This window comes from Xyrauchen texanus, chromosome 44, assembly GCF_025860055.1.
Source record: "Xyrauchen texanus isolate HMW12.3.18 chromosome 44, RBS_HiC_50CHRs, whole genome shotgun sequence".
Lineage (NCBI taxonomy): Eukaryota > Metazoa > Chordata > Actinopteri > Cypriniformes > Catostomidae > Xyrauchen > Xyrauchen texanus.
Window position 1 is genome coordinate 609,977 of NC_068319.1, and position 26,524 is coordinate 636,500.

The 26,524-nt window shown below is 42.0% G+C and overlaps 2 protein-coding genes across 4 annotated transcripts in view; both read right to left on the reverse strand.

The window, feature by feature from the left end:
- Nucleotides 1-24,994, reverse strand: part of LOC127636421 (protein FAM222A-like) — a 34,533-nt gene extending 9,539 nt beyond the window's left edge. Inside the window, exons 1-2 of the mRNA XM_052116889.1 lie at nt 24,584-24,994; nt 7,926-8,044 (exon numbers count right to left, since the gene is read on the reverse strand). Of these exons, the coding sequence (XP_051972849.1) occupies nt 7,926-8,001 (76 nt within the window). The 5' untranslated portion in view covers nt 8,002-8,044; nt 24,584-24,994. The remainder of the gene's footprint in view (nt 1-7,925; nt 8,045-24,583) is intronic.
- Nucleotides 1-26,524, reverse strand: part of LOC127636402 (transcription factor RFX3) — a 211,971-nt gene that overhangs the window by 4,376 nt on the left and 181,071 nt on the right. The window lies entirely within an intron of this gene.

Consider the following 26,524-nt stretch of genomic DNA (forward strand, 5'->3'; position numbering starts at 1 on the left):
AACCACATTATAGCGACCACGAGGAGGTTACCCCATGTGATCCTACCCTCCCTAGCAACCAGGCCAATTTGGTTGCTAAGGAGACCTGACTGGAGTCACTCAGCACACCCTGGATTCAAACTCAGGACTCCCGGTGTGATAGTCAGCGCCAATACTCGCTGAGATACCCAGACCCTCCCTAGCAACCGGGACAATATGGTTGCTATGGAGACCTGGCTGGAGTCACATCGACCTAGAGCTGCTTCGCAAACCTGGTTGAAGATCTACACCAAAACAGAGAATGCCAATGACATTCTGGTCCAGGTTGGTTTAAATGGGTCAAGCTGGTAGATCTTGCTGGTCATTCACATTTATGCATTTGGCAGAAGCGACTTCCAGTGCATTCAAGGTATACATTTAGACCGTTTGAGCGTTCCCTGTGAATCCAACCCGTGATGTTAGCATTGCTAGCACCATGTTCTACCAGTTGAGTCAGCGCGTTATAATGCTCTTATTTATTTGATGAATTACTGCTAATATGAACGATTGAAAATTCATTTTATCGCCTGCTTTCATCTGGTAGTAATGGAGCGATGTATATTGTGTGGAGGACTTTGAGAATGAAGCACAATCTATACTAAAACAAATTTACATAAGAGGTTTTTTAAATACTCAAGACACTGTTCAGTTTCAGCACTGATTGCACCTGCTTTAAAACTCGACTGCGGGTGGTTACTGAATAAGAAGCAGCTTATTGCACCAAAATAACATGCGCAAGTGGCGCAACTGTGCTCTAAGTGTTGTTTTTAAAGAAATCTAACAACATTTAGTAAGGATTAAACCACTGGAATATTAAAAGATGCTGACTATCACACCTGGAGTCGTGAGTTTGAATCCAGGGTGTGCTGAGTGACTCCAGCCAGGTCTCCATAGCAACCATATTGTCCCGGTTGCTAGGGAGGGTAGAGTCACATGGGGTAACCTCCTCGTGGTCGCTATAATGTGGTTCTTGCTCTCGGTAGGGCGTGTGGCGAGTGTGGCGAGTTAGCGGAGAATAGCGTGAATCCTAAACACGCGCTACGTCTCCATGGTAACGTGCTCAACGAGTCACGTGATGAGTTGCGCGGATTGACGGTCTCAGACGCGGAGGCAACTGAGATTCATCCTCCACCACCCGGATTGAGGCGAGTCACTACGCCACCACGAGGACTTTGGGAATTGGGGAGAAAAGGGGGATTATGAAATACTTTTATGCTGCCTTTATGTGCTTTTGGAGCTTCAAAGTTCTGGTCACCATTCACTTGCATTGTATGAACCAACAGAGCTGAAAAATTCTCCTAAAAATCTTCATTTGTGTTCTGCAGAAGAAAGAAGGTCACACATCTGGGATGACATGAGGGTGAGTAAATGATTTTATTCATTTATTTTTGGGGAACAATCCATTTAAGCTTAAACCTCAAAGCATTTTGTGCGATTTCTCTGAAAAAAGGTCAAATATGATAGTAAGAAATGTTTTGTTGCAGTGCAGCACCCGATGATGCTCACAGACTCGATGCGGATCTGAATCTCTCCATTGATTCTGTATTCAACATAAACGCTTGCATTCATCACATCTGTCTGATCTCTCAGAGTAACTCTACAGGAACAGATAAACCTCCAGACTCCATGTTTATTCATCAGCACTTGAGGAGTCTCGAGTGGATACAGTGACACAGATGTCACTTCATATTTCACTGTGTACTGAAGGGAAGCACTGAACCCACGGAGGCCTCCAGTATACCAGCAGCATCAGAAAATACATCCCTGACAGAGAGTTTCTGTTCCTGCACACGTGGGCCTGTCCCAAATAGCACACTTGATGTGGACTTGCGGTCTCATGGCCTTCATGTCACTGCCGCTGATCCCCTCGACCAATCAGAGCGGACTGCTGCCCAACTGTGGCCGCCGCCGATCCCCTCGACCAATCAGAGTGGACTGCTGCCCAACTGTGGCCGCCGCTGATCCCCTCGACCAATCAGAGCAGACTTCTGCCCAACTGTGGCCGCCGCCGATCCACTCGACCAATCAGAGCGGACTGCTGCCCAACTGTGGCCGCCGCCGATCCACTCGACCAATCAGAGCGGACTTCTGCCCAACTGTGGCCGCCGCCGATCCCCTCGACCAATCAGAGCGGACTTCTGCCCAACTGTGGCCGCCGCCGATCCCCTCGACCAATCAGAGCGGACTGCTGCCCAACTGTGGCCGCCGCCGATCCCTCGACCAATCAGAGCGGACTACTGTATAACACATGACCATCTCTGAAAATAATTGTCGTCATGACCAATTATCAAATGACGAGTGAAACTGTTCTTATTAGTCCACCAATTAAAAATCATTAATTATGAATAGGATCATCTGTATAAAGTCCAGATTGTAAACTTTAAAACAACACCTATCTTCTTCAGATCAACAAGTGTTTATTCATGAACTCATTATTATATGTGTGTTTGTGCCCTCAATGAATCCTATTAATAAAAATAATCAGAATGACTAAAAAAGGTGGAATGTAATATCTTGAGATAATAAACAACATGAGATTTAGAAACTATATTAGTGGGCCGGTCATTTGAGCCGGAACACAACAACAACAACAACAACAACAACAACAACAACTCCTCTGCAGGACTTTCCTCTAAAACCTGGACGTGACCTTTCAGCAGCGTCTGGTGCACATGCAAACTGCTCTTGGCTAAAAGATTTTCAGCTTTTTCCATCAGAATGCAAATAGTTCTGATTTACCGCCCCTGATGTACAAACGTGGCAGTGAAATGCTCACACAGAATAAATGATCAAAGTGCCACCAAGAGATGCCAACTGGAAGAGTCCTCCAGGTTATATCAGTAGCTCAGATATTGCTGATGCAGACATATGGACATGCTGTGCAGGATGGCATGAGCACAAATGACACGCACCCGCTGGCACTGCAGCTCGCGGACTCATCAGCCGAAATCAGCAAGAGTTGAACCCTCTAGAAGTCACAGAACGGGTTCGGAGAATGCAGGTGATGATGGGCAGGTTACGGGCGCTGAGGGGCATCGGAGGGTCACATGCGCCCTGCAGGTAAACAGAAGGAACGAATGCCCGCCAGAAGCGCCCGAAGCAACACGCAACCCTTCTGTTGCAGCATATAGCGACAGGCAACGCTCGGATTGCACATTAATATTTAGTAGAAGTGAAACAGTGAAATGTGCATGTAAACAGCTTTTGAATTCCAGAGGGACCCCGTAGTTCCACTAATTATGTCTAAAATAAAAGATGGAAATATTTCAGATGAATGCAGCCAAATCATAATTACTAACATAATCCAAATGTTGCATGTGGGATAAAGGGGCAGAAGTTGAACATGCAATTTCTACTAAATAACAGCGTGAGATTTCTGATATCTCATCTTAAACAGTCATTCAAAAATAAAATACAGCTCAGCAGATAATGAACCAAATATAGCGCAGTAAAATAACCATGTTTAACATTTGTACCATATTTAGAGCATCAGAAATATATAATTTATAAATAATAAATGTCATAAATGAAAAATGAAATAGTGAAGCTCTATGAAAGAATGTGTGAATATCCCAAAAACACAACTGACCCTAAAGCCTAAAGAAAACCATGTAATTTGCATGAAAAAAATTAGGCTATTTATGCATTATTTTCATGACAATTAAACACATTTTCTCCCAAAAAAATAGTTTTTTTACTGTTATGTGTCCAAATGCAATTCTCACTCTCAGCCAAGTGTGCCGCACAAGCCCTCAAAAGTGAAGCCAAAACGTCTCGATCGCCCCCGGTGGCTGGTCCTAGTATAGGTCATAAACCCCGCCTCCCCATGTTATTCAACGGGATGTGAGACCAACTAAACAATTAAATTACACTTCACATATCTTTTTTCCAAAGATAGTTTCTGTCATTTACTGTCGTTTCTATCACGTTGATGTCATTTCAAGTGTTTGTTTTCAAAATAAGTTTGTTTTTAGTTATTTGATGCTATAAAAACAGCTGCTGTGACATCATGATTGACAGCTGTGATTGACAGGTTCTCACTGAAGCAGTCACTGAAGCATCAACTGACTTTTTTTCGGGATCTTCGGAGGACTGAGGAGATTGGAGCTTTAAATTTAATATCTAAATTTCTATAATTAATTATTTCACACTGTCATAAGTCAAAAGTGCAGGGGCGTGTCCTTGCGATTGATTCAGCGAGAGTGAGGGCGGGGCCTTGATTTCACGGCTTTACTTCCTGCTCACTACTGCGCAGGTCTGGTCCCGAAATCGCAACTGCGCAGACTCAAGTCCCAAGATGTCAGCGCCATATCGGGACACTGGCGGCTTCAGTTCTCACCAATGGAAAAGAGCGAAGGGGCATCGGCCATCTTTTTTTACAGTCTATGATCTCAAATGACATGAAAAAAAAAAAAAAAAAAAAGTTTCATTTAAATCAGCATAAATGCAAGACGCTACAAATGTATCATGGTAAGGGACGTCCCGATACCACTTTTTTAAAGAATGATTTAATTTATGTTTTGATTTTTTTTTTAAGTTTATTTCAACGTTATCATCAAAATGGGGTCAAAATAAATGTATTCAATGTTATATTTTCATTTGATAAGTTTAAATGAAGTTATGTTTGTCAAATAAAGTGCTGCACTACATCAGCATCACATATGTGAGATATTGCTTAAATATAATACAATTACAATTGATTTATTATTGTTATTATTATTACAGAACTATGTAGTACTGATATATTTCCGTCATACTTTTTCCCATTTAAATTGAGCTTTTATTTTGGCGAAACTTTATTTTGAAGCCCTTTCGGCTTTTGTGTGTTTTTAACGGTAGTTTCTCACTTCCAGAAAAGCATAATCGCTGCGTGACCTGGTGTGATTATTAAAATACAAATGGCTGCCATTTAATTAAATAAGTATGCAGTCTGTATGTACTGCCCACTACAAAGTGAATTAGCGATCTGCTCGCCGTCATCTGCTATGAAGAGCACGCATTACTCATGATGGCGTTTCAGAGCTCATTGGTATGAGTGGCCGGATTCACATTTACATTCAAACGTGTTTAAAACAAGATCAATTTACTTTGAAGCGTGCAGCACATGCAAACTATATTAAACCACAAAGACTGCAATTTAATCTATATAAAATCACAGTTGGACATAACGTGATTTTAATTTGTGCATTGAATATTTAATGACAGTCGTATGTCATTAAATGTGTTTAATGACATACAATGTGTTTCTATAGATGGTCTTAAATCAGACTTTTTAGAGATTTCTAAGGGTGTTCCTCAAGGCTCGATTTTAGCTCCTATTTTATTTTCTATATTCATAAATAATATTGGAAAGGATGTGCAAACTGCTAAACTACACCTTTATGCAGATGATACTGTGATATATTCAGTTGCCCCTTCACTGAACCAAGCTATAAATTACCTTCAGTTAGCCTTCCAACAGCTACAAACTTCATTACATGGCCTCAAGTTAGTGCTAAATACTAAGAAAACCAAATCTATGACGTTTTCAAGGGCTCGTTCCCAATCCCAAGATAATATAAATATTAATACACTAACTGGGGACTTAATCGAAAATGTCTCATCATATAAGTATTTAGGTTTTTTGCTGGACAACAAACTTTCTTTTAAAGTTCATGTTGAAAAGCTTGTAAAAAAGCTGAAACGAAGGCTGGGGTTTTACTTTAGGAATAAGGCTTGTTTTAATCTGTTAGCTAGAAAAAAAACTCGTGCAGGCTACTTTTTTGAGTGTTTTGGACTATGGTGATGTTGTCTACATGCATACTGCCTCTAATACTCTCCACGCTTTAGATTCTGTGTATCATAGTGCTCTACGTTTTTTAACTAACTCTGGTTTCCGTACTCATCATTGTACGCTGTATGAACTGGTAGGCTGGTCGTCATTAAGTCTACGTGAGACAACTTCATTTGCATATTTTCCTATACAAGGCCATGTTGGGTAAATTGCCGGCATATCTATGTAATCTCCTGATGAAAAATTCCAGCAGTTTTCATCTCCGATCCACGAGGTGGCTTTCTTACCAGGTTCCAAGGGTTTTTACTGAGCTGGGGAAAAAAGCCTTCTCTTACTTTGCGCCATGGTCTTGGAATAACTTGCAAAATTTGCTACATCTAACTGATCTAGTCCCATTAAATGATTTTAAGACCATGTTAAAATGCCATATAACTCAAAAATGTAACTGCCATATGTGACCTGTTCTTTTCTATGTGTGATGCTTGTTTGTTTGTTGACCATGTTGTATTTTGTACTTAAATTGTAACTGGTGTGCCGTCTTGGCCAGGTCTCCCTCGAAAGAGAGACTTTAGTCTCAAGGGACTTCCTGGTTAAACAAAGGTTAAATAAAAAAAATAAAAAAAAAGTCAGACGGTAGCAGAGAATTTTTACTAACATGAGTACGTGAACGCGGTATCGAACCATTTTCTGATACCAGTATCGGGACATCCCTAATCACGGTGTGTAAATGCTTTATATATTAAATATCAATATTACTAGGCTTACTTGGAAAATGTCAAAATACAAAAAATATTAATTGTCAAAAAAAAAAATAAATTGTCAAAATATTAATAACGATAGTCTTGACTGACATAAAATAGGTGTCGATTGAAAGATTAGAAGCTGTACTTTATAATGCATGTAAATATTATGACCAAAACTGAACAAGTGCTTTGAAATATGCAGATAAATCAGAAATATTCCGTTTTGATAATAATAATAAAAAAAAAATTTTTATGGTACATATTGTTATCCGTAAAAACATCAAAATATTCATGTGTCATATGTTGTTGGAAAGATCTCAAAGAGTAAAATACAACCAGACTATTTGTTTTACTCACAGACTGAAAATATAGTGAGTAACAGCTAATTATATGTCTTTGACTGATTATGTTGATGTTGCTCATATGCCACGCTTCTGCTTATAACTTCACAAAAAATAGACAAAACATATAATATCCCATATCAATCGAGGAGGTGATTATCTTTCAAACGAGTCCACACACAAGATAATCAGATGTATAGATCATTAGATAATCCACATGAAGCACAATGTTACATATGACCACCAGGAGATGGCGCCAAATACACGACACAGACTCAATGATGACACAAATGACACAGAATGAAACTCATTCTGTGAAATCTCATGACTAAAATCATGTCTGCATGCTATGCAAACCTTTAGTCATTGTTGTGTTTGCATGTGTAATTAGTTCTTATGTACAATTATTATCTTTTATTTGTTTGGAGATGTTTTTGGACACTATGATCACATTATATTTGTAATGTTGTAACTTTTGATCGCTTTGTCGTATCAATCACAACATTATTCTCAGATACAGTTGACATGATCGGGAATGAAATAAGCCACATTATTTACACCCAGAGATATATATAATGACAAATCAGAAAAATAATAATAATTTTTTGGGTTTTTTTGTGTGATTTTTCATAATTTTCTTAAACTGAGAGTCTCAGAATATTTCATAATCTATATCATTAAAAAATATGAAAAGGGTTCTTTACAATGATACCAAACTCTTGACCTCCTCGTTTTGGATATGAGCTTTTAAAGCGTTAAAGAAAATATTTACATTTTATTTAAGAGTGAAGCATGATCTGGATATTTATTGCGAAAGCTTCATTACCTTTTCAAATGCACCATGAAGTGATTTAAAGACGTTGTGATGGATGTGTTTGATAAGAGCCGTATGGAGGATCCTGCAGGTGATATGAACCTGAAGTCAAGGTGAACGTCTCCTGTTGTGCTCTTATCTATACGTGTAACCGCGTCAGAAGATCAGAGTTACGGTGTGTTGTGCATGTTAAAGCTTTAGTTTTCAGCAGATCTTAGTTTTCCTGTGACACTCACTCGTGTGACCGACGGGCGCGTTGAGGATCTTTGCGGCACACGTCAGATGTTGCGGCGGCTGCAGACACGCCAGCATGATGCAGGATTGAGCTGTACGGATCACAGATGCCTTCGCCGATCTGAACAAACAAACAACAAGCAGACGAGTCATTATCCCTCTAAAGAAGAGAAGTGATCTCATGATTCATAGAGCTTAATATCCAACCCCACAGACGATATTGCATCTAAAGTGGAGACATTTCCAAACTTGACAGAGGAGTGTGTTGCATGCGGCGCAGATGACAGCATTAATCAATCTCTCACCTGTGTTACCTGCTCAGCAGGCGGCACTAATATTTCAAACACTCATGAAGAGAAAAAAAATTCTCATTTACTCACCCTCATGCCATCCCAGATGTGTGTGACTATTAAAAGAATATTAAAGCTCTGTAGGTCCATACAATGCAAGTGAATGGTGACCAGAACTTTGAAGCTCCAAAAAGCACATAAATGCAGCATAAATGTAACCCATCAGACTCCAGTGGTTTAATCCATGTCTTCTGAAGTGATCTGATAGATGTGCAAGTGAATATTTAGAGTGAAAAAGGGTTTAAATATTGATCCGTTTCTCACCCAATGTGCTTTCACCACTTCTGAAGACATGGATTAAACCACTGGAGTACTTTTATGCTGCATTTATGTGCTTTTCGGAGCTTAATAGTTCTGGTCACCATTCACTTGCATTTTATGGACCTACAGAGCTGAAATATTCTTCTTAAAATCTTGATTTGTGTGCTATAATACTGTAATGCATTTGAATTATTTGTAATATTTTTTTTATAATATATGCAGTTTATTTAATTCAAAATATAATAGTTAAATCATTATAAATATGTATAAATTACTGTCATTTGAAGGGCTCTCTCAGCAAACGTTTATGCATGCGATTAATTGCAATTCATTCGATTATTTAATGGGCATAGCGTGTAATTAATCGGAATACCGTGTAATTAATCGGATCGACTGACAGCCCTATTGTAGATATTCGGCAGGGGTATCTTTACAATATACATGGAATATAAAATGTATCATATGTTTTGCATGTTATTCATTATTTTAAGTATTCACTAGCGAATCTAGTAATTTCAATGGGAATCCGTGTGATCGTGGTTGTGGAGTGGGAGGAGGGCGGGGCCGGAACAACGCACGCCCGGTCCCCAATCTGCCTGATGGGGGCGCGAGAGGGATAAAGGCGGCTGGTGACGACGGTTCGAGAGGGAGAATGACATGCAGCTGCTCCCAGTTTATGGTTGTGTGTTTATGGGTCAGTTTATCATGAAACTATTATTTATATTGTCAAGCCGTTTCTCGCCGCCTCCTTGCCCTTAACCTGCTTGACATTGCTGCCGAAACCCGGGAAGGAGGAGGGATGCCCGTCGCGGAGTCCTCGCCACTTCCATCCGCCGGGGGACGGAGTAGCCCGACCGCCCGGACTTGCAAAGTGGGGTCTGGACTCCCCGACTGCCTGGAGCGATGGAGCCGAATGACTGCCCGGAGCTTTTGACAGACGAATTCGCCAATAGGAAGTTGGTTGGTTTAGCGGTGACCGCTGTGTGGGCGGAGCTCAGGGCTGGGCGATAAAATGATCTTGATATTTATCATGATAAATCCACGAATACAATGAACAGCTTTTCAGTAATTTCCGATATTTACCCCGTGTTCTGCATGTAGGTTCGTGTTGCTAAAAAAAATAAGCAGTTCGGCTTTCTCAAACTGTATGAAGTTGCTAATGTTAGCCACTTTGCTAACGATTAAACTACGCCAGTCATCGCGGTCCGGACCCCGGATTGATTCCATCTGGATCGCAAGACATCATGATGGCGATGGCACCCTCTTATAGTCTCTTGCGAGCAGAGCGACAAAACGTATATAGTGATAAATACCGAATGATATGCAGGGACGGATTACCACCCAGGGGCCCTTGACTACCCAGGGGGGTGGTCTGGGCTTTAAGGTTGCACAATCTAATTTGTTGATCCCCCGCTCGAAAACCTTTTTGGGCATGAACAACGAACACTTCCACCCCAATACAGTGCACTAGTACGATCACTTTTAACATGGTAACACTGGACTAGAGCGCAGGACATTGGTGAAAATCTCCTGAGCTAATAAAAGCATGTTGTTCATATCCGTTTGTTTTCCCCATTTCATTTTTTTTCCCTCTAGAATCCTCATGATTTATTTCCCATCTATCGTATTACTCTCATTTCTTCTGCAGGTCCAGAGGCCAGCAAACGGAGTGAGGGAGCGTTCACAAGCCATCTGTATAAACCCGATTAAACCTTCAGCACAAGAGATAAAAGGAATAGCCTGGAGAAACTCTACAGCCCTTCCTCCTCGCTCGCAGATGCCCGGCAGCTAAAGAGAGCGCCAGTCTCACAACAGCCCCCCATAATGGCACATTTGTCAAAAGAAGATTCCGGATCTCCCGGGGAAAGCCGGCGTAGTTTTATCAACAGGAAATGAGAGACAAGTGTAAGAGAAGCTTCCATTACTCTGCTGTAGCTCACGGGGAAAATGCATTAAAGACACTTTCACTCAGGACGGGAGTGCAGAAAGCTTTATTTGGGGGGAAATGTATATTCAGAGCAGAATGTGAATAAGTGAGATAGAAGACGACTACGCCAGAGAATTCCTCGTCCTTCCATATTCTGCAGTTAAAGGAATATTATGGGTTAAAGTTGATTGGCATAATGCTGATTACCACAAACAATAGTTTTGACTCTTCTGTGGTTTATAAATAAAAGAGCATGATTGTAGTTACAGTAAGGTATGGGGATCAGTTAGGGACGTCGAGTAGGTCTGGGCGACAAAACAATTTGGGTAACCAAATTGACCCGGTTGCTAGGGAGGGTAGAGTCACATGGGGTAACCAAATTGACCCGGTTGCTAGGGAGCGTAGAGTCACATGGGGTAACCAAATTGGCCCGGTTGCTAGGGAGGGTAGAGTCACATGGGGTAACCAAATTGGCCCAGTTGCTAGGGAGGGTAGAGTCACATGGGGTAACCAGATTGGCCCGGTTGCTAGGGAGGGTAGAGTCACATGGGGTAACCAAATTGACCCGGTTGCTAGGGAGCGTAGAGTCACATGGGGTAACCAAATTGGCCCGGTTGCTAGGGAGGGTAGAGTCACATGGGGTAACCAAATTGGCCCGGTTGCTAGGGAGGGTAGAGTCACATGGGGTAACCAAATTGGCCCGGTTGCTAGGGAGGGTAGAGTCACATGGGGTAACCAAATTGGCCCAGTTGCTAGGGAGGGTAGAGTCACATGCGGTAACCAAATTGGCCCGGTTGCTAGGGAGGGTAGAGTCACATGGGGTAACCAAATTGGCCCGGTTGCTAGGGAGGGTAGAGTCACATGGGGTAACCAAATTGGCCCGGTTGCTAGGGAGGGTAGAGTCACATGGGGTAACCTCCTCAATTTGGGGGTCTGAGTATCTCTGCGAGTATTGACGCTGACTGTCACACCTGGAGTCGTGAGTTTGAATCCAGGGCGTGTTGAGTGACTCCAGTCAGGTCTCCTTAGCAACCAAATTGGCCCGGTTGCTAGGGAGGGTAGAGTCACATGGGGTAACCTCCTCGTGGTGGTGATTAGTGGTTCTTGCTCTCAATGGGGCGTGTGGCGAGTTGTGTGTGGATCGTGGAGAATAGCATGAGCCTCCGCGGTGTCATGCACAACGAGTCACGTGATAAAATGCACAGATTAACGGTTCATGCCAATTGTGCTGTGTTTTTAGATTTGTATAATAACCCGTTTCAGGCCTGAATGATTGTGAAAGGAGGCTAATGATGTGCTCTTTACGAAATGCAGCGGCCAAATCAAAGGCACATTGAACTTTGAGATATTCCCAATATTGCTTCACTTCCTCCCTTTAACTCTTCTCTCTCCGAGTGTCTATTTGAACACAATGTCTATTATTGACTATTTTCATAAAGACTATCATTTGAGCTTGACAGTCCCCATTCAGTTTCATTAAATGCAAACAGAACAGTCTTTAAAACAATTCCACCACAGAAAGGAAGCAATGAGGTTTGGAACATCACGAGGGTTTGTAAAAAAAGTTTTTGGGTGAGCTGTCCCTTTAAGAGCTCACCAACAGCTGTTTGAAAGTGAAATGTTCTGTTGGTGAATCTATTAAAGACCAAAAGTTTCTCTCAGCAGAAGCTTGTTGTCTTTGATCTGTCAGAGACGTTGTCAAACTTTGAGTGGCAAGGATGGTAAATCCTTGCCACCTTCCTGTGACATCAGCGGCACTGATAAGAATATTATCAGCTGCGATGAGGCCCGGCGAAGGGCTGCGGCGAGATAAGAGTCCTGCACACCAACGCAGATCTTTTGTCTCGGAGGATTTGTGATAAGACTGCGCTGGCAGACAAATTGTCCCTCTATTCTGTTGCTTTCCTCCCTTTAACTCTTCTCTCTCCGAGTGTCTATTGGAACACCATCCGTATGAGTGAGAAGTGTCGTGTTTGGGGAGATAAAGGGTCACATGGTAAAGGGGTTTTATCATTAATGCTCACAATGGACAGTATGTGGTGATCCACTGACGGTAAGGGTTTGGGTTAAATTTGGGCTTCGGTATGATTCCAGGCCTGGTACCCCTGTATAGATACTAAATCGATACTTTGGCAACCAACAAACAGCCTCCGGATGAAATCATACTTAATTAAAAGAGCTGCTTGCAGTTGCAAATTCTGCATTTTCCATATTTTTTAATATTTAATGTTTAAATTCAATGTTATCATCAAAACAGTTTATTCAAATGGATACATAAAGCTTTAATCAAATCAACTATAATCTCATAATGTAAATAAAAATATATATTTTTTTAATTGTCCAAATAAAATGAGCATAAATGAAAACATTAAATGGAACAAATCGGATTACCTGTAGCACAAGGCTGATGTTCAGTACACTCTGTGATTTTACTTACATGTAATAATAATAGTAATAATAAAACAATATATTATTAAATTATTTGTATTACTAGTATTATTGCTATTACTTTACTTTTTAATATTATATATTTTTAAGTAATATTATATTTATTATTTTTATTCTAGTATTATTTTTCTGTCGTAATGTCTTCAAATTCACGCATCCATTTAAACAGAGCTTTTATTTTGACGGACGTTTGAGTTCTTCCTGTCAAAATGCTGAAAGAGTGCAGCTGGTGTGACTGCAGATTAAATTAAATGACATCCTTACACAGTTTAATGATTAAACTTGGCCATATCAACATTTTAATTTGATTGTCAAATAATGATTGATTTCACAAATCTTTTAATAATAATAATAATAAAAAAAAAAGAAAGTCAAATGCCATAACAAGCACCACACTGTAGTATGGTATATTACCATTTTGTTTCCTACTTTTTTTCTCCCCAATTCTCTTGGTCAAGACCAAGTGTGCCGCACAAGCCCTCAAAAGTGAAGCCAAAACGTCTCGATCGCCCCCCGGTGGCTGGTCCTAGTATAGGTCATAAACCCCGCCTCCATCTTATTCAACGGGACGTGAGACCAACTAAACAATTCAATTACACTTCACATATCTTTTTTCCAAAGATAGTTTCTGTCATTTACTGTCGTTTCTATCACGATGATGTCATTTCAAGTGTTTGTTTTCAAAATAAGTTTGTTTTTAGTTATTTGATGCTATAAAAACGCTGCTGTGACATCATGATTGACAGCTGTGATTGACAGGTTCTCTGAGCGAAGTAGTCACTGAAGCACCAACTGACTTTTTTTCGGGATCTTCGGAGGACTGAGGAGATTGGAGCTTTAAATTTAATATCTAAATTTCTTTAATTATTAAACACCGTCATAAGTCAAAAGTCAAAAGTGCAGGGGCGTGTGCTTGCGATTGATTCGGCGAGAGTGAGGGCGGGGCCTTGATTTCGCGGCTTTACTTCCTGCTCACTACTGCACAGGTCTGGTCCCAAAATCGCAACTGCGCAGACTCGAGTCCCAAGATGTCAGCGCCATATCGGGACACTGGCGGCTTCAGTTCTCACCAATGGAAGAGCGAAGGGGCGTCGTCCATCTTTTTTTACAGTCTATGGTCCGGACCAAGAAAGATAAATGATACATTTAGTCCTGGTTTGTTTAGAGTTCACACTGGCATTTTAACACCGAACCCAACAATACAAAACCAAAAGCATCAGGAAAAAAGTCACAACCTGATTGGACAGCTTATATAATGTATATTTTTGACAGAACTTGCTGTACATATTAAACAATGCTGCTGCTGGGCCAAATGCACTTGTTATATTTATACATGTATACAGATGAAGAGCTAATACAATGTTTAAAGGAGTCAAAACAGCACCAGGAATTCCTCCGTTGCACACACAAATGAAGATATACTGCAAGGACGGCTGACCGGCGGTTCCGACGCCTGTCCCGAACTGTAATGGGCAACGTCGCTCCTATGATGAGAAGAACCAGGTGTGCTTGAGGTCAGCATTAGGCAAATTACGTCCTGTTATAGGTCCGTTTAGACGTCTTTGTGTCCATGTTGCATTCATAGATCAATTGCCCCAGAGTTCGTTTGGAAGTGGATCCAGACCCACTATTCAGGCGGTCTCGGTCCGCTTGTTTGGTGCGCACCAAGGTTCAGATGGCAGCGTTCACACGGGTTCAAATGAGTTCGTTTTAATCTATCCAAACCTGGCAATCCACGTGGTGGCATAGTGCCTCAATCCGGGTGAAGGAGGACGAATCTCAGTTGCCTCCGAGTCTGAGACCGTCACTCCGCACATCTTATCACGTGCGGAGTGACGGTTACCATGGAGACGTAGAGCGTGTGGAGGCTTCACGCTATTCTCCGCGGCATCCACGCACGCCCCACCGAGAGCGAGAACCACATTATAGCAACCACGAGGAGATTACCCCATGTGACTCTACCCTCCCTAGCAACCGGGCCAATTTGGTTACCCCATGTGACTCCAACCTCCCTAGCAACCGGGCCAATTTGGTTACCCCATGTGACTCTACCCTCCCTAGCAACCGGGACAATTTGGTTACCCCATGTGACTCCAACCTCCCTAGCAACCGGGCCAATTTGGTTACCCCATGTGACTCCAACCTCCCTAGCAACCGGGCCAATTTGGTTACCCCATGTGACTCCAACCTCCCTAGCAACCGGGCCAATTTGGTTACCCCATGTGACTCCAACCTCCCTAGCAACCGGGCCAATTTGGTTATCCCATGTGACTCTACCCTCCCTAGCAATCACAGACGTAATTGTAGGTTGGAATGAAACAAGACCAGATGACTATATAGACAGCCTTAAAGTCTGCTGGCATGATGTTGCAGACTAGTGATTTTTGTATTGTATTAGAGGCACATTAAATGGTTAACCGAGTTACAATTATAGCCGTGCACATCTGTACGTTCAACAACACTTCCAGCTTCAGCCACTAGGGGCATCGGTACGAATTACAGTAAGCACAGACGGTAGATATTTTGTCATATGGTCACCGATTTCACAGTGTGATCAGTCTGTTATTACACCAATACAGTGATTCTCACTATAAGTCTCAGTCACACAGGAAGTTAGTCATCAGCCAGTGTCTGCAGGGAACACTTGATGACGCCTCTGATTCTTCTGGACTGATTCAAACAGTCTTGTGAGGTTTGACTCAAATCACTATGAAGTGACTCACAATCTCCCATGAGCCCCTTCAATCCTCTGCTCTTATATTCCACACTTTATAATTAGATGATAATGAAAAAGGTTTGAGCCGAGCACATTTTCACGCTTGGGTTCTACAGGATTAGCATTGGGGGGGGGGGTGCTAATTTCCTCTTTGCCCTCTGTGTCATTCAGAGGTTTGCCCTCAGAGTTACTAAACTGCTGATATGAGTTTGTCAGTGTCTGAGGCCAATAACTAGAGATGTAGGTGGCCGATGACCTATATAATGCCATTACACATGTGATATTTAAAGCAATTGAGATGCATGCACATGCCGTGTACACGGATTTGAAACAAATGGTGAAAGCGGACAAACATCTGGATGCCAGTGATCTCAACATGGCCAGATGGAGACACAGATATTTTACATAACATGATCAATTAATGAGGGGTGGATCAACGTAATGTTCTCGCTGTACAGCGGTCTTGTGAAGTTAAGTGATTTTTAAAGAGTGTTTTAGCCCATCACTTCCTGTCTGATGAGTGGCAGCGGTGAAAAGCAAAGTGACGCTGGAGATCAGGGCTGGGGGTGAGACGAAACAGACACTCTTAAAGCACCGGCCGGCCGGCAGACTCTCCCTCTCTCTCCCTCTCTCTCTCTCTCTCTCTCTCTCTCTCTCTCTGATGCAATCGGAATAATGAAAAGATAAGCGGCTCGTTTCCTGCAGCTGTGGCTGGCAGTGCCCGCAGGAGAGCGAGTGTGGCATGCAACGCTGCCAGATTCATCCGTAAAGCTACTCATGCATTTTTAATGGAATCTATTACTGCAGGATTATCCGATAAGAGACGTTCCCGTTTACATTTTCCAATGGTTAGCATAATTACCATTAGAGGCGAGACCGGGAGACAAAGATGTTTCGAGAGAAATGGTGCTAAATAACCTCTGAAACGGCTCAAGCGGACAGGAAACATGCTCTCATTTACATCCCAACATTTGGCTATAAAGCTCCAGTAGATTACACGGTTTCATCAAGAGCTTCTGATAAATCAACAGAATCTAAATGGTTACGTATAAAACAGTTTAATATTGGTTTCCAAAGGTGTCTTTAATTAAGATGATTAAAGGTCTCAGCAGCCATTTAAAACTAGTTAAAGACTGATATCTGTCAGGCCGATTGATCGGTCCATATTTGACCGATAACCGTGTTTGCTTGCCCGATTAACAGAAGAATTAATTGTCCCGTGTGTCAGTTCTGAAATATGCCAATGTGTGCCAATGGGTTGTAAACACTTGCGGTTTAAAGCTGCACTATGTAACAATTTTCATGTAATAAATCACCTTCTTTTGCCATCGTGTTGCAAATTCATTCAGTTCAAACTGATTCTTTCTGATTCACTAAAAAGAGCCGCTCATAGATTACTGCTAACTAGGAATATCCTCATAACATTTATTGTTTTAGAACGATTACTCGCCGATACTGAAACCCGTCTTTGGTTTCATTTTTTCTGCAATCCACATTAACAGCTTATATCAATGTTATCATCAAAATAGTGTCTAAATAAGTTAATGAAATCTTTAATCAAATGATAATAGAACAATTAATGTGCAACAGTGTTATTTATATCAAATGAGGTGTTTTTATTCAGGACCTCACAGCACAATCCAAAATACAACATTTGAGTTATTGTCAAATAAAGTGCTGCATAACTGCAGGTGTGAGATATTGCTCAAATGTTATACAATTACTATTGATTTATTATTATTACTGTAAATGCATTAAAGGTGCGACACATTAAACATAACCGCATGAAACATAGCCGCATTAAAGATGCGACGCATGAAACATAACCGCATTAAAGATGCGACGCATGAAACATAACCGCATTAAAGATGCGACGCATGAAACATAACCGCATTAAAGATGCGACGCATTAAACATAGCCGCATTAAAGATGCGCCGCATTAAACATAACTGCATTAAAGATGCGCCGCATTAAACATAACTGCATTAAAGATGCGACGCATTAAAAGATGCGACACATTAAACACAACCGCATGAAACATAACCAGATGAAATAACCGCATTTAAGATGCGCCGCATTAAACATAACTGCATTAAAGATGCGCCGCATTAAACATAGCCGCATTAAAGATGCGCCGCATTAAACATAACTGCATTAAAGATGTGCCGCATTAAACATGCGCCGCATTAAACATAACTGCATTAAAGATGCGCCGCATTAAACATGCGCCGCATTAAACATAACTGCATTAAAGATGCGGCGCATTAAACATAACTGCATTAAAGATGCGGCGCATTAAACATAACTGCATTAAAGATGCGCCGCATTAAACATAACTGCATTAAAGATGCGACGCATTAAACATAACTGCATTAAAGATGCGCCGCATTAAACATAACTGCATTAAAGATGCGCCGCATTAAACATAACTGCATTAAAGATGCGCCGCATTAAACATAACTGCATTAAAGATGTGACGCATTAAAAGATGCGACACATTAAACACAACCACATGAAACATAACCAGATGAAATAACCGCATTTAAGATGTGCCGCATTAAAGATGCGACACATTAAATATAATGTTGGGGAGTTTCCTTTAAAGTATAAAGTATTTATCTGCTTATTCTACAACGAGAGAGCTTCTGCATTTACTTATTTGGTATTAGTGTATAATTCTCTCATGATGTGCATCAGCTGAAGTGGTTTGTAAAGTTTGGAGTGCATCTGTGATCGGTGTAATTCTTCAGTCGTGAACTGCAGCGCTGCTCTCAAACGTCATCATTACAGTTTAATGTGATCTCATGTTACATTAAATGACATCAAACATTTCTATTGTCGAATAGTCGTTTGTCAACAATTTTTTTTTTATTGCACTCTTTATTTAGATGATCATAGTTTTAATTTGCATCATTTGTATCTTTATAATGGATTTTCATAGTTTAATATCGAATGTCTGGGTTTGAAGTCTAAAACAGTCAAATCCATAAAAAGGTGTAAATGATGAAGTCCTTGCAAAATGTTTCAAGTTCAGTTTTGAAAAGACCTTTAAATAACTTGGTAGAAATCTGAAAGTGCAATGAAACGCTCCTATACATCAGCCCGTCCCTCCTCATGATCTTGTGTAGTTCTGTCTGAAGAGGACGTGTTCACAGTATGAATCTTACTCTCTCGGCGAAGTGCAGCTGCACCCCCACCGTGTCTCACCCAGGAGGCTTTCAGGGCAATTCATTATGCTGTTAAGGGTCACTGAATCCTTCAAGTCATTAAAAATGTTAATAAAACAGGGAACTCATGACAAGATCAGCCACATTTGTCCTGGAGGGTTTTCACACGCCGCTAGACCTTCTCCTCCACGCTTAATGAGTACGACGGCGCAGGAGGAACCAAAGTGTTCTGGGAGAAAATGAACTTTGCGAGCGTTAATCCGAAATGACCTCCACCTGCGGCCCACTCAACAAGCCACCGAAATACCGCTTGGAGTGCAGCCGAGCGGCAAAGAACACTTCAGAAAGAGCTTCTTAAAATTATACCAAATTACCTGCTTGTTTGTTTACGTGGAGAAACGATAGAAATCACATCTTGAATATGCAAGCACCTTTAAAGCCCTTGTCCCTAAACCCCCACGTCCCCTTTGTCCTATAATAAAACAACCAATTAGGCAGATTTCAGCCGATAGCAGACAGCCTATAATTACACGTGGCATCTTCAGCAGATAAAAGGTGATTACCATGGATGCGGAGAGAAAATTGCCTAGTAACCAGAAGATTGACATTATCCTTGTAAGATGAGCGCGGTGACCCGCCAATCATTCCTAAACTTGGGTCACCTCACTGTCCCATCATTCAATGCTTAGACAAAACCACAGACCCTCAACCGATGAATATACGGACAAATCTCACCAAAAGAAACATCTGACTGATTCCAGAGAGATTAAAAAACACATTCAAGTGAAGCTCAAGTGTGCGTTTGATCTCAACAACTGAACACAATATACTGTAAAAATACCGTTACCATGTTTAAGGCATTACGGGATATCATTTTAGCACCTGTATATTTGACAGTTCACTAGAGCGGTAGATGGGTTTTGCCGACATAATCGGTTATCGACATTTTCCTCCACTTTAGTGAACGTATCGGCTAGAGGTCGACTGATCATGGATTTAGCTGATACCGATAACTACGCATGTCATAAAATATGTAGCGCATTAAATATAACCGCATTAAATATGCAACGCATTAAATATAACTGCATTAAAGATGCGCTGCATTAAACATAACCGCATTAAAGATGTGCCGCATTAAAGATGCACCGCATTAAACATAACCGCATTAAACATAACCGCATTAAAGATGTGCCGCATTAAAGATGCACCGCATTAAACATAACCGCATTAAACATAACCGCATTAAAGATGTGCCGCATTAAAGATGTGCCGCATTAAAGATGTGCCGCATTAAACATAACCACATTAAAGATGTGCCGCATTAAACATAACCACGTTAAAGATGTGCCGCATTAAACATAACCGCATTAAATATAACCGCATTAAATATGTGCTGCATTAAACATAAACTGCATTAAACATAACCGCATTAAAGATGTGCCGCATTAAACATAACCGCATTAAAGATGTGCCGCATTAAACATAACAGCATGAAATATAACCGCATGTCATAAAATATCGATATCTCGATCGGCACGTTATTTTATCGATATATGAGGCATTGATATATTAACTTTAAGCCAACATTTAATATGCATGCTTTCCAATTCACTCCGTTGGGTTTCTGCTGAATGACTGGTGTAATAGTGTTGGGAGACCACAAGGGGGCGATACATTTACTGAAACTGGTCACAGGACGCATACACAATGTTATGAAGGTTTTTCTACTTTCAAGAATGAGAGTGACGTTTGTGAGTTTGCGGGTTAGTGTGTGAAATTGGTTTAACTGCGCAAACGGGAGGATTAGAAATTATGCAATTTTGCTGTATGCATCTTTGAAGAGGTTTCATTCAAGCCATCAAAACACAAAACGACTTGTAACTGAAAATACATTGCGTAGGCTGTTTGAAAGATGCTTATACACAATATATCACCCTGGGATGTCTAGAGCAAATAATCTGTGCTTTGGTAATAAATTGGGTTTACTTTTATGCGAGATGGCGAGCTTGTGCCATGTATGTACCATCCATCCATCTTAAACCGCTTATCCCAAGTCGGGTCGCGGGGGAAGTTGCTCCAGCAGGGGGTGCCAAACGTCCCTATCCCGAGCCACATTAACCAGCTCTGACTGGGGGACCCCGAGGTGTTCCCAGGCCAGTGTGGAGATGTAATCTCTCCACCTAATCCTGGGTCTTCCCCGAGGCCTCCTCACAGCTGGACATGCCTGAAACACCTCCCTAGGGAGGCATCCTTACCAGATGCCCAGGATGGCATCAACACCTGCCCGAGTTAAAGCAGGAACACACAATCCCTCCATCAGTGCTCAGACCTATGGGCACAAACCCACCTTCACTGGACCAGACATCACCGGCAACAACGTCACCTACGGGCACAAACCCACCTTCACTGGACCAGACAGGACCGGCAACAACGTCACCTACGGGCACAAACCCGCCTTCACTGGACCAGACAGGACCGGTAACAACGTCACCTACGGGCACAAACCGCCTTCACTGGACCAGACATCACCGGCAACAACGTCACCTACGGGCACAAACCCGCCTTCACTGGACCAGACAGGACCGGCAACAACGTCACCTACGGGCACAAACCCACAGTCACTGGACCAGACATCACCAGCAACAACGTCACCTACGGGCACAAACCCGCCTTCACTGGACCAGACATCACCAGCAACAACGTCACCTACGGGCACAAACCCGCCTTCACTGGACCAGACAGGACCGGCAACAACGTCACCTACGGGCACAAACCCACAGTCACTGGACCAGACATCACCGGCAACAACGTCACCTATGGGCACAAACCCACAGTCACTGGACCAGATGTCACTGGCAACAACGTCACCTATGGGCACAAACCCGCCTTCACTGGACCAGACATCACCGGCAACAACGTCACCTACGGGCACAAACCCGCCTTCACCGGACCAGACATCACTGGCAACAACGTCACCTACGGGAACAAACCCGCCTTCACTGGACCAGACAGGACCGGCAACAACGTCACCTACGGGCACAAACCCGCCTTCACCGGACCAGACATCACTGGCAACAACATCACCTACGGGCACAAACCCGCCTTCACTGGACCAGACAGGACTGGCAACAACGTCACCTACGGGCACAAACCCACAGTCACCGGACCAGACATCACCGGCAACAACGTCACCTATGGGCACAAACCCGCCTTCACTGGACCAGACATCACCGGCAACAACGTCACCTACGGGCACAAACCCGCCTTCACCGGACCAGACATCACTGGCAACAACGTCACCTACGGGCACAAACCCGCCTTCACTGGACCAGACAGGACCGGCAACAACGTCACCTACGGGCACAAACCCGCCTTCACCGGACCAGACAGGACCGGCAACAACGTCACCTATGGGCACAAACCCGCCTTCACTGGACCAGACAGGACCGGCAACAACGTCACCTACGGGCACAAACCCACAGTCACTGGACCAGACATCACCGGCAACAACGTCACCTACGGGCACAAACCCGCCTTCACTGGACCAGACATCACCGGCAACAACGTCACCTACGGGCACAAACCCGCCTTCACTGGACCAGACAGGACCGGTAACAACGTCACCTACGGGCACAAACCTGCCTTCAACGGACCAGACATCACAGGCAACAACGTCACCTACGGGCACAAACCGCCTTCACCGGACCAGACATCACCGGCAACAACGTCACCTACGGGCACAAACCGCCTTCACCGGACCAGACATCACCGGCAACAACGTCACCTACGGGCACAAACCGCCTTCAACGGACCAGACATCACAGGCAACAACGTCACCTACGGGCACAAACCTGCCTTCAACGGACCAGACATCACAGGCAACAACGTCACCTACGGGCACAAACCCGCCTTCACTGGACCAGACAAGACTGGCATAAAGTGCCCTTCACTGATGAGTCGTGGTTTTGTCTCATCAGGGGTGATGCTCGGACTCTCAGAGCAGTTCACGTTAGAGGTCCACAGGATTGGTCAGTTTTTCCCTGTAGGACTTTTAGTTCGGGTATGTAGTATATGAAATTAGTTTTGAATTAGAAAATACGAATTAGTTTCGCCCATGCGCTCTCACACACAGCTAGAGTGCGGATACCTCTATCCATCCCCCTGGAATCTACCTCTGCTTGTATGGCACCCTGGGTCAACCCCGCAGAGGTAACAGGTCCGTGCCGCCCCTGGCAAGATGCCGTCCCGGGTGGCTGCCCATGTCACCCTTGCCTAAATCTGCCACTGACCGTGGGAACCCAGTATATTGTATTTAATTGAACTTATTTGGGTTTTCAAATGGCCAATGCCGATACAGACAATTCTGATATATATTAAAAAAAAAACGAAACATAGAACATCTCAAAATGGTCAAATATCGGTGGATGCGTCAGTCTGTTACTATAAAACATGTATTGACTATTGAGCATAAAATATCTGCCTGATGTCAGACCACCAACCCAGAACATTCATGTAATCCTTTATTACTGCTTTAAAAAGTCTCTTTACAGTTGGGACAGGATGTAGCATGTCTGTAAGTGTGTGAGATTGTGTGTGTGCGCGCGCGCGCGTGTCGGTGTGTGATTGAGAGATAATCTGGTGTAAGATCTTTGATAGTATTATAATGCCTATTACAGACAGACAGACAGACTATGTGGTCACTGTTGGACAGGTGAGGTCGAGACAGAGATGCACTTCCTCCTAAAATGTGAAACATTCAGAGAAATAAGGAACGTTTACTTAAACAAGTTTAACTCTGAAACTTCAGACTTTAAAGACCTAAATGACCTCTCAAAATTACAAATACTCCAGGAGGAGGAGACAGACAGGGCACATCTTACTGCCCAATATCAACATGCCACAACCTGAGGGACTGTGAAGGATCTGGACACACACACACACACTCTCAGACACACACACACTCTGACACACTCTCAGACACTCTCAGACAGACACACACACCACACACACACACACACACACACACACTCTCAGACAGACACACACTCTCAGACAGACACACACTCTCAGACAGACACACACTCTCAGACAGACACACACACACACACACACACTCTCAGACAGACACACACTCTCAGACAGACACACACACACACACACACACACACAGACAGACACACACTCTCAGACAGACACACACTCTCAGACACAGACTCTCAGACAGACTCTCAGACACAGACTCTCAGACACAGACTCTCAGACACAGACGTGAAATAAATAATAAATATATTGTTCTTATTTATATATTACTAATAATTATATACGGTCAAAGTTATTGGACAAAAAGTATTTAGCTTTTATTTATTCTATATGATACTTTGGCAACATTGTTTTTGAAACTTTAATGCCAATAAAACCTATTAGAGAGAGAGAGAGAGAGAGAGAGAGAGAGAGAGAGAGAGAGACTCTTCGTGTAAGGTCAATAACAGACATCACAGCGCCTCACATCAGTCAGTCACATGAAAGGCGCCGCGCACTTCCGACAACAAGAGACCGATTCACCCAAAAACAGCTTAAACCAAAGTACAGGCTGAATAAATCAACTTCAAATATCTGAAAACCCTTCAAATGTTGATTTCCTTACAATTAAACTACATCTGTGCAGAATACATAATTAACATATAGCAAGTGATCACGAGTCTAAACTCGTATGTTAAAGTTCCACATTCAGTTATAGAGAACACAAGACAGATACATAATAATAATAATAATAATAATAATAATATTTACCATGAACTGCAGTGCCGGGCGGACTGTCCCCACATCGGTCCGGTGACTTTTAAAACGATGTGACACCCGTATGACTCTTATGATAAAAGTTGCACGTTATAAGCTGCATATTTATGCCATATTCCGCTGAATTCACTGATCCAGGACCAGTGACAGAGAGATCGCACAATGGCTTCTTTCCTGAAATGCACCTGCTGGTCGGTCGGAGAATATGAGCGAAATAAATCCATTAAACAGCGACACAAACCCAATAAAATACTGCAGCACTGAATGACACGAATAAAGCCATCCAAACTCAAGCTTGATCTTGTTTTATAACGATCATTAATCAATAGCTGAACAGCCCATAAAGACAAAGTTTCCTGTCATTATTAAAATCAGTTTAATAAAGAATGACGCGACGAGACTCTCTTCATCTCTTTAACACACGAGCGACGCTACACTGTATCATTACACTTAAAGGACACTGAACCAATCAAGCTACAGCAGCTGTTTAAATGAGCCTCCGCTTCAGCCAATCATTAGCGACAGGGGGCGGGGTCACTCAAAGTGTGACGGTCCGTCTTAAAGGTGCAGTGCAGTCATTTGAGCACGTTTGATGATTGGCCTTTTGAAAGGCATCTAAATAACTCCATATTTGTAACAAGTTGTCTTTAAAAGTGACATAGTATTTATAATTGTATCATGATAACTGTAGACTGTTTATAAGGGATAACCAGGGCTTCTGGTCACTATTTAAATTCAGCTGAAACGCCTATAATGAGCTGATTAATATTAAATGAACTGTTAATTGCTAAATGGTTTGTAGAGAAGTTGATGTTGCTTCTGTATAATTAATAAGTATGTACAAGCATTCTTATAAGCATGGTAAAAGTACATAATATGTGATATACTATATTAAGTCTCTATACATAAATATTAAATTAATGCAGTGTTATTCCAGTTAAAGTATATAGAATTTGACCCTGATCATTTGTTTTTTTCTAAAATAGTCATTTCTCAAGAGGCAACACATGAGACATTTTTATTTATTTATTTATTATTATTATTATTATTTTTTGCGCTTGCTAGCTAACATTAGCCTGCAGTACCAACCTCAGCCACCAGGTTCCACTATCAGACAGAATGAATCTTTAAATACTTACAATGTGACAGATGACAGCTGTGGTGCTTGATCTGTTGATTTATAGTTGTATAATACTCTAACAAGAATGTATTATAGGCATAATACACAAATGCATTATATTTAAGAGATGCAAATTTCACAATGCTTCCCCTCATTTCACAGACGGACAACAGACAGACAGATGTTATTGAACACAAAGCGTACATGTTAGTGATAAGACAAAGAAGAAGCTAAATCAATGGCTGCAGAGGGATTTATCTTTGAAAGGACGAGTGCTGTTGACAAAGGCAGAAGGTTTATCCCGTCTTACTTATGCAGCTATCCCTTTGTTTGTCAACAAAAAGCTCTGTAAATCTGTTGATAACTTGCTATTCAATTTTATTTGGAAAAACAAGATGCATTATGTGAAAAAAATCTGTTATTATGAACATATTTGAACGTGGTGGTCTAAACTTTCTGGATTTTACAACCCTCAAAATAAACTGGATTAAAAATTTTCTAAAAAAACCTTCATCTACTTGGAATTTTACATTTACATTTATTCATTTGGCAGACGCTTTTATCCAAAGCGACTTACAAAAGAGGAAGAACATCAGCGAATCATCTTAGGGAGACAGTGGTACAAAAAGTGCCATATTACAAAGTTTCACTATCATCAGAATAGTATACAAAACAGATTTAAGTGCAACAAGAAATGTAAATATTTATTTATTTATTTATTTATTTTATTGACCGGTTAAGTGCTTTTGGAAAAGATGTGTTTTTAGCCGTTTTTTGAAGATAGAGAGTGAGTTAGCTTCCCGGATTGAGTTGGG